General features: G+C 45.2%; 1 protein-coding gene across 2 annotated transcripts; it reads right to left on the reverse strand.

The window, feature by feature from the left end:
- Positions 1–3,818: 3,818 nt before the first annotated feature.
- Positions 3,819–8,643, reverse strand: IFT22 (intraflagellar transport 22). Of its 2 annotated transcripts, XM_005892807.3 has the most exons (5): positions 8,498–8,643; positions 6,373–6,449; positions 6,157–6,246; positions 5,111–5,313; positions 3,819–4,296 (listed from the first exon to the last, which is right to left on the reverse strand). In XM_005892807.3, exons 1-5 carry the CDS (start codon positions 8,534–8,536, stop codon positions 4,148–4,150), a joined length of 558 nt encoding a protein of 185 aa, XP_005892869.2. In that variant the 5' UTR covers positions 8,537–8,643; the 3' UTR covers positions 3,819–4,147. The 2 variants fall into 2 exon arrangements, with proteins under 2 accessions (XP_005892869.2, XP_005892870.2); XM_005892808.3 differs by lacking the exon at positions 6,157–6,246.
- Positions 8,644–9,578: the final 935 nt, after the last annotated feature.

Here is a 9,578-nt window from a genome sequence, read left to right on the forward strand (position 1 = left end):
ATTGTTTCCCACAAGTCTCCTCATAGATAAGAATCTTCTCTTTAGATTGTTCATCTCATTTGTGTGGATATCTTAACGCCATTGCTTTTTTTTTAAATTTTTTTTTTAATGCAGAGCGCAACTTCTTGCTTTTAACAGTTACCCTCCCAAAGAGGGTGATAAATTCCAAGAGTAGCTGGATTTGCAAAATATTCTTGAAAAAAGTACTTGCGTAGGTTTCTATCAGTAGAAACCAAGTTCCTTATACTTTGATAAAATTAGAATTTTATTTTTCTGAACAAAATATTTTATTACATAATCTGATTAACTCACAGCCAGATATTTTTTCAAGTCTTGTAAAGTCACCCGAAAGATTAAAAAAAAAAGAAAACACGATCGTTCTTACATAAATTACTTATTACAAAGCTCTTGGAAGACTCTAAATATAAAATAGATGAGTTTTTTTTTTTCTCCACAACACTTTGAAAGTCTTAGGTTCTATATTTAAGCTTGATCCAAAGAGCTGTAAATGTGGAGTAAATCTGCCTGAGGCTTTAGAGAAAGGAGGCATACTTTTAAAGGCTATCAGAAAGCCTAGATAGGAATGAACTCTGTGGTGTAAAATGACAGATGAGGTGTTGCTCACATCAAAGCACCAAGAACTTGCCTTTTGAAGTGGGAATACTTGGCAGACACAATATTTCCATTAGCTTTTAACTTTGGTAGGAAGAATGGCTCAGATCATAAACGTAGAGAACTGTTTACCTGATAAAGCAATTTAGAAGTCACAGTCAAAAATATGTAATCTTTCCTTAACATTCAAAAGCAGAGAGTTTCCTCCTTCCTCATTTATTTAATTTCTTTGGTTTTGGTTTTTAAAACACAGACACCTTCATTTCTTGCCTGAGGAAAGAGTACATTTGTTGAAAAAGCATCAGCCAAGGCCAGAACGATGCTGGGAAAGATTGAGGGCAGAAGAACGGGGTGACAGAAGATGACACAGTCGGATGGCATCACTGGCTCAGTGGACATAAGTCTGAGCAAACTCTGAGACAGAGTGAAGGACAGGGAAGCCTGGCATGCTGCAGATCATCGGGTCACTAAGAGTCGGACACGACTTAGCGACTAAACAGCAACAAGGCCAAGATGTTCATGTACTTCTCAGGAATCAGATGGGGAAGGCTGAAGTCAAGATCTAAAAGAGCCATAATTCAGAATGATTTTGAGTGGTGCAAATGCAGTTAGTTACCTTTTCCATGGATATTGGAGCACTGCTCTCTTATGAACTTTTACATGTTCTCAGTTGCCAGCAAAATTCTACCTGTTGTTATAGCAGTTTAGCCTACACTATGGATATAAGGGTCTTCTGGTGTTCCAGAAAACATATAATGTCCAGGAACATTCCTGAACAATTTCAAGATATGGACATTCAAGTTACAATGTGAGTTGTAGTTTTCTTTACAACTGAGTTCAGAATGCGACTCGGTCATTTGATTGGTTTCAAGAAATATGATGCTAGATCTATGGGCCACATACGTGCAAACCATTTTCTGGGTGGTTTAGCTTCAAAAGTGGTTATTTGCCCTGCTGTTGTTGCTGTACTTGTTGCTTTACCAGGTTCAGTCTCAAAGGGTGGCGCTCTTGGCCAGGTCCACTTGTGGAACTCACCTGCCCAGTTACACGGGACAGTGGAAAGAGCTGGGGCATGGGGTCCAGTTCTGAGTCACTTGCTGAGTCACCTTGCCCTAGTCATTTGTCACTCCCCTCAAACCTACTCCTTTTCTTCCATAATGCGTCTTTAGTCGCTCAGTCAAGTCCAACTCTGTGTGACCCCATGGACTGTAGTCCACCAGGCTCCTCTGTCCATAGGATTTTTCCAGATAAGAATACTGGAGTGGGTTGCCATGCCCTTCTCAAGGGGATCTTCCAGACCTAGGGATCCTGGGTCTCCTGCATTGCAGGCGATTCTTTACCATCTGAGCCACCCGGACGCTCCCATAATGCCTCAGTGAACAGCATATGTATTAGGCTGAGTAATGGCCCCGGGGAGCCTGATAGACGTGACTCCCTGTAATGCACATATCCTGTAAATGATACTTTATTTAGAAAAAGCATCTTTGTAGACGTGACTAAATTAAGGATCTTTAGGTGGGGAGATTATCCTGGATTTCGTGGGTGGGCCCTAAATGCAATTAGAAGTGTCCTAATAAGAGTGCCATAGAGGGAGATCTGAGTCAGGTACACAGGGGATTAGGCGATGTGAAGAAGGAGCAGAGAGAGATTTGAAGATGCTGGCCTCAAAGACTGGAGTGATGGCAGCCACCTCTACACTTGTCTGCCTTCTGATCCAGCCCTCATGCTGTGGTCAGAGGGGCTTTTCTACCATGGAGATCCTACATCGATCTGCAGTGATCATCCTTCAGTGGTGCCTCAAAGCCTGACTCCTTGGTCGGGTCTGAGAATCCCTTCACCATCTGACCCCTTGTCTGATCACCCACACATGCACACCCGGCCATCTCCACACACTCCACCTCACTCACACACTCCCTTCTCCACCCATTGAGTGATGCTCCCACACGTCTAGGCTGTTTCATGCATCTGTGGCTCCTCACATCTGTGATACAGAGAAAGGGATCTTTCTTTAACAGTATTTATTTATCTTTGGCCATGTCAGGTCTTAGTTGCAGGATCTTTCATTGCTGCATGTGGGGCTGAGTGGCAGCACCTGGGGCTTAGTTCCCTGACCAGGGATCAATCCTGCATCCCCTGCACTGGGAGGTGGATTCTTAACCACTGGACCTTCTTAACCACTGAAGTTCAGATCACTTAGTATTATTGCAGCTGTTGTGTAAAGAAGATTTACTACAGTTTGAGTTAGTGTAATCTCCTGTTTGTGTTCCTTGCAAAAGTTCCAACTGAGAGCGGGCCAGGAAGAAGAAATTCAAGCTAGGCTTAAAATGTGCTCACGGATGATCCAGGCAGTTTAGTAAAAGTTTTGTTGTTTAGTCACTAAGTCGTGTCTGACTCTTTTGTGACCCCATGGACTGTAGCCCGCCAGGCACCTCTGTCCATGGGATTTCCCAGGCAAAAATACTGAAGTGAGTTGCCATTTCCTTCTCCTGGGGATCTTCCCCATCCAGGGATCGAACCCACATCTCCTGCATTGGTAGGCAGAATTTTTTACCACGGAGCCACTAGGGAAGCCCTGATTTACCAGGAACTGTCATTATCTGCCAATACCACTCTCTCAACCAGACTGCCCACACGGCTACATTTTATCCCTCTTCATTTTAAGAGTGAAACGCAGCCAAGCATATTATTCATCTCTTTTAAGTGTCTCTACTTTTCTTCCACTTTGAGTTGAAACGACATACATTTCACTTTTGATCTACTTATTTTTAGGTTGGCTATATTAAAAAATTCAGGAAGCAAAAATTAGGAAAGAACAGTAATTCCCAAGATCACTAAAACACACTCACTGGTACAATAAGCTGTAAACTCGCCATATTTGGTTATTCTGAGCATTAACTCTTTTAACCATTTTTATAGATTAGGTGTTATGACAGTATAACATAGTTTTCCCCTGTATTACACAAAGTAATATTTAAGAAGTAAATTCCCCTAAGAAAATAAAACACTTTTTAGAGACTGTATATGTATTCTACCATCCAATGTGATATGGTGTCCAGATAGCAAGGACATCGAAGTAAAAATACAATCTTGGAGAGGTTAAATGCTAGTATTTTTCTAAAATGTCCTAGGGAAATTGTGCAGATTAAGGAATGAAAATCATATTTAAACCAATCCACGTGAATTAAACTATGGTCATACCACTGGGCTATGACAGGGACAATTCTGCAACTTTAATGATGTGACATATGGAAGGAGGCAAAAAAAAACTCAAAAACCACCCACCTCGGTTTTTCAGCTCTTTGAAGAGATCTGGGGCAAAGGAATCAGAATTCAACAATAGGATTTTCTCAGCTGAACTAAGGATGGAGAACAGATGGTATGGAGTCAACTCCCTGGCTGACTGGTCTTTGGGGCAAACAAGGAAAACACCTTCTACAGCCCAAGGGCGATGAGAACCTTCTTAGGCGGATGGACTTCAGGCTCTGCACTGACATGAAGTTCATCTGGGATGTGGAAGCTTCCAGATGAAGGCCGGTCAGGTAATAATGGACATCTCTTCCCGGTCTCTGCTCTCGGACACTGAGTTGATTATGCTTCTTAAATACTTTATGAATTCCATCCTGATCTCTTCTGGGTCGTCCTCAAGATTCGAGTGCACCAGCTTCAGCTTGTTCAAGGGTGGTGCTTAAAAAGGAAAATAATGTAATTAGGCATGAACTTTAAAAAAAATGAATTAACTTATTTAGCCACACTTAGTTGCAGCATGGAGGATCTTTGATCTTTCTTGCGGCACGTGGGATCTCTACTTCCCTGACTAGGCATCAAACATGGGCCCTCTGCATTGGGAGCGAGGAGGCTTAGCCACTGGACCACCAGGGAAATCCCTAGGCCATGAGCTCTAAATGAGGGGCTACTTCTAGCTCCAAAGGACCTGACTCTTCTTCCAGGAGCCAATTAATTTAACTTTCCCAAGTCCAAAAATAAAGTGGGGCCTCCGTGACACAACTTCACAGAGAAAGGTTTCACTGCCCTCGGCAATAGGCTTACAGCTTTGCAAGCCACTCTCAGGCCTTCTTGGTTCTTACACCAGAGAGGAAGGCATTTCTGAATTTTCTGAGTTGTTTTCCATGATTACTTAGACACCTCTCTAATGGTCTGTCGCATGCAGATTGGAGCTTAAAGGCAAGTTAGGAAAGAGTGTCCCTAATAGTATGGATGAGGGGTTAAAACCAGGGTTTTTTCCCCCTCTTAGTGCCTGTCTGCTTTTACAGTGTCTGCAGCCTGGCCTGGGTGGTACTAACTAGCTTTTACAATGTTTGCAGCCTGGCCTGGGTGGATCTACTAACCCGGCAGTTCTGATTTACGTGGTGAGGAAAACAAATGGCGAGGACGCAGCAGGTGCTCACAAACTGCACAGAGCTGTTGGCTGCTAAGACACAGAGCAACATACAAATGCCCAGAGCATTCCAGACAGAAGCCAGAACTCCTGGCTCCTTACCCAAAGCTGGGTTGTCTTTGTCACTTCCGGAGCCTGGTTTATGGTGTGCAATTAACAGACACTGAGTATTCTGTAAGAACTGCTGCTGGACGAAGCAGGAATACCACGTCTCAATTTCCTTCAGGTGACTTGGGATGTCGGCGTTGAAGACGATCACCACTCCGTGAGAGTCCTTCATCAGGGCTGGCCAGCAAGACTCGAACCTGCATGGCGTGAAGGGTAGGTGGCTCTGGTTTCTGTGTCTTGTTTTAAATTTTTTATTGTTTTTTTTAGTTAATTTACACTGTTAAGTTTCTGCTGTACAGCGAAGTGAATCAGTAATACATATACATATGTCCACTTTTTTTTTAGATTCTTTTCCCATGGTCATTACAGAATATTGAGTTCCCTGCACTAATACAGTAGGTCCTTATTAGTTGATCTATCTTATATATGCATGCTAAGTCGCTTTAGTCGTGTCCGACTCTTTGCAACCCTATGGACTGTAACCTGCCAGGTTTCTCTATCCATGGGACTCTCCAGGCAAGAATAGTGGAGTGCATTGCCGTGCCCTCCTCCAGAGGATCTTCACGACTCAGGGATGGAACCCGAGTCTCTTATGTCGCCTGCATTGGCAGGAGGGTTCTTTACTACTAGTGCTACCTGAGAAGCCCCATTTTAGTGTGTGTGTGTCAATCCCCATCTCTCAGCTTACCCACCCCTCTTTCCCCACCTGGTGACCATAAGTTTGCTTTTTTACATATTCGATTCTATTTTGTAAATAAGTTCATTTGTACTTTTTTTTAAAATAAGATTCCACATATAAACTACAGTTCGAGTTTCTAATCATCGACTTTGAAAATAATGTCTAAACACTAATCATGGATAGATGACCTCTCACTGAATCATAACCCAGTCACTGACATTTCAAGAGCAATGCATGTCACCAGTCATCGATCAAACCCCAGACACATGCTAGGAAGGGAGCTAGGCCTGAGTCCAAGGTGCCTGGTGGCCAGCTGATTTTTGAATCATTTGATGGAGCCAGTGCTCTAAAGGAAACGTACTTTGGATCACCGCCACAATCCCAGAGCTCAAATTCACACCCCGTGCCTTTGTTGTTGCTGGTAACATGTGGGTTCTCGAATTCCAGGATCCTAAAGATAAAATAAGAGCAGCACCTCTCCTTAGAAACACTGTGCTTTGGGGATGCCACCGGCACCAACGTCAGGAGGCGGGTGAGGAGCAGGGACTCTGTGGGACACGGGTTTGTCAGGGCTTACCTCACTCCTTGGGTTGGGTTGTATTCAGTGATGTCAGAAGATTCTGTCAGAAAGTTGGCCAAAACGGTTTTTCCACTCTATGAAAACAAAGACAGTAAAAGATCTCGGACAGTAAAAGAAAAGCAGAAAGTCAATCATAAGCAAGGCCTGCAATAGCCAGCTTGGACCCAGGTAGGATGGAGTAGAGGCCACGGCCACCCTGAGATCACCCAGACCAAGGGGCTCTCTCTGGTTGGGTGGGCACGGCCCACTCTGGGTCGTGGGGAGCACAGATTTCAGTGCTGGCTCCGCTGCTGGGTGACTTTACTCACTTCCAAGCAGGGGGAATAGCTGGTTTAAAGGCACCAGGGCAGGAATGGATGTGACACGTTTAAGGAACAGAAAGGCTGGTAAATTTGAAGAGCAGCAAGGGAGAGGGAGATACATAAATGCAGAAATATGTTTTGTTGTTGAAGCAAGATGATGGGTACTAGGACTTGTCATTCTTTTCTCCCCTTGTATATGTTTGGGAATTTCCTTTAAAAAAAGATGTATCTCTGCTTGTTTTGCTTTTCATAATTCTGAGCATATGTTGTGACCTGCCTATTTAATAGTTGACGTCTTGGAGAGTTCCCCGTGTCAGTTTATTTGCCTTATGTTGTTTCACTCTTGCAGTATCTTCCAAAGTAAGAATGTACCTTAGTTTATTTAGACATTCTCTAATGTCTAATTAGAGATTAGACATTAATTCTCTAATTCTCTGATGGGCACCTGGGGTGTTCCCACCTGTTCAATATTGTATAGACTCATGGGGAGTGTGGATGGATCTTTAGCTTCAGAGTTTGAGAAATGTAACTACTACACTATAAGCTATGCACATTTTAAACCTTAATAATTTGATCTCAGAAAAAAAGGTGTTATCAATTTAGAGTCCCATCTACAGAATCCTAGAATACTCCTTTCCCTCAAAGCACCCTAAGACTGCATGTTGCATGCCTGCATGCTCGGTCGCTTCAGTTACGTCCGACTCCCTGCGACCCCACGGACTGGAACCCACCAGGCTCCTCTGTCCATGGTGATTCTCCCAGCAACAATCCTGGAGTGGGCGGTCAAGCCCTCCTCCAGGGGATCTTCCTGACCCAGGGATCGCACCTGCATTAGCAGGCAAGTTCTTTACCACTAGCACTACCTGGGGAGCCTGATGGGCAAACAAGGGGCATCTTTTTGTTTTGTGTTCCTGTGACTCTTTTCATACTTTTCATACTTCTCAGTCAGTTGTATTTCTTATACACAGACTTTGCTAGATTATCTATTGAGTTACTTCTTACTTTCTTTACTGATTCTTAAACTTTCCTGTATGTTCTGCTTATGAATCCTTTTTTTGTCAAGCATTTTGCTAATATGTTCCCCTGGCTTTACCTTTGCTGTCATTTCTTCTACAGTTTCTTCATGTTTGTGTTGTGTTTAAGACGACCTTCCCTGACTCCAGGTTAAAAACAGGTCTTTCCATATATTCATCTACTACCATGGTTCCCAGCGAGTGGTCCCTTGACAACCAGCATCCACAAAATGCAAATTCTCAGGTCCCTCCCAGACCTACTGAATCAAAACTCTGGGATAGGTCCAGCAAGTTGTACTTGTAACAGGCCTACCAGGCAATTCTGATGGGTGCTGGAGAGTTATTTATTTACAACTTCCACAGTTGTTTTACACATTTAGCTTTAGTCCATCTTAATTTTATTGTGTACGATGTGACCTACACAAATAGATTTAATCCCCCGCCATCACCACCCACGTTAAAGGCTAACTGTTCCAAGGCCAGGTAATAGTTTAGTCCTGCCTCCTGGTTTTCTTGCTCTGCTGATGTATTTCATTAGGGAAAGCCACAGGCGCAGAAAAAGTCGTGAGATCTAGGCTTTGATCACAAACGCCACTCACTACCATGGGCCTTTGAGCCTACGTCCAACAGGGTCAAGGTCTGGGAACGCCGAGTTCCTGGTGACGCCGGCGTCACACAACAAGGTGGGCGCGGTGGGAATGGGCTCCTAGCTCCTGTGGGGCTCCGGGTGCTAGGCACAACGCCGGGGGCGATCCTGCGCCCCCCTCCCCCAGGCCCTGCTTGCCGCCCCGCCGGCCCTGGCCTCACCTCGCAGGGCCCCACAAAGAGGATCTTGGCCTTCAGCATCTCTGTCCGGGGCCCACTCAGGCGCAGCTCGAGCCCGCGTCGTAGTCTGGGCGGAGCGGAAGTCACTGCACGGGTTGGCTACCTTCGTTCCCATGGAGACGGGAGCGGCCGCGGGGGCCGACGGGAGTGGGCGGGTTCTTGCCGGGGTCCGGGCTCCCAGAGGGCTCTGGGGTGGTACCCTGCCAGCCTGATGCGAGGCGTGGGCTTTGGGTTGGAAGTGGGCAGCAAGGCAAGAAGGTAGGAGAGAAGCAGAAAATCCGGATGCAGGTTCGCTTCGGAGTGGGGAAGCCTGTAGAGCTTGCGAGCCTGACCTCTCCTTGTGGGGAGGAGGTCGACTGCAGGTCCCGATCTCCTTTATTCCTCCCTGTAACCCCCAGAGCTCAAACGGGTCAAGTAGCTGGTGAGGTGGGATTCGAACCAGGTATCTGACGCCTGCATCGCTCTGGCATGATACTGTCCATATTGAGAACGGATGTATCATATCCCTAGCCCAGTCTAGGAAAGGTCAAGGGAAAAAAACGAATCTCTAGGGGTCCACCACTCACTGTCATTTCGATGATCTGGAAGAAACCAAAAGGCCCTGGCCTGACTTACTGATAGCGCAGGGGTCTGAAGGCATTGCTGCTACATTCAGTTTATTTTTGGTGAGGTTTATTTTAGGTCAGTGTATTTTTGTCTGTGCTGGGTCTTTGTTTGCGGTCTTTCCTCTCATTGCTGTGAGCAGGGGCTATTTACTCTTTCTTGCAGTGGGATGGCGTCTCATTGGGGCGGCTTCTCTTATCATGAAACAGGCTCTAGGGTCTCTGCTTCAGTAGTTTCAGCTCCAAGACTCGAGCATAGATAGGCTCAATAGTTGTGGAGCTCAGGGCTTAGTTGCTCTGCTGCATCTGGGATCTTCGCAGTTCAGGGATTGAACCCACATCTCCTGCATTGGCAGGTGAAATCTTTACCACTTAGCTACTAGGGAAGCCCCTTAGGGCAGTTTTAAATTACAGAGCCCTCCAGAATTTTGAGTGAGGCCATGAGATCTATATGTGTGTCT

The sequence above is a fragment of the Bos mutus genome, chromosome 25 (assembly GCF_027580195.1).
Source record: "Bos mutus isolate GX-2022 chromosome 25, NWIPB_WYAK_1.1, whole genome shotgun sequence".
Lineage (NCBI taxonomy): Eukaryota > Metazoa > Chordata > Mammalia > Artiodactyla > Bovidae > Bos > Bos mutus.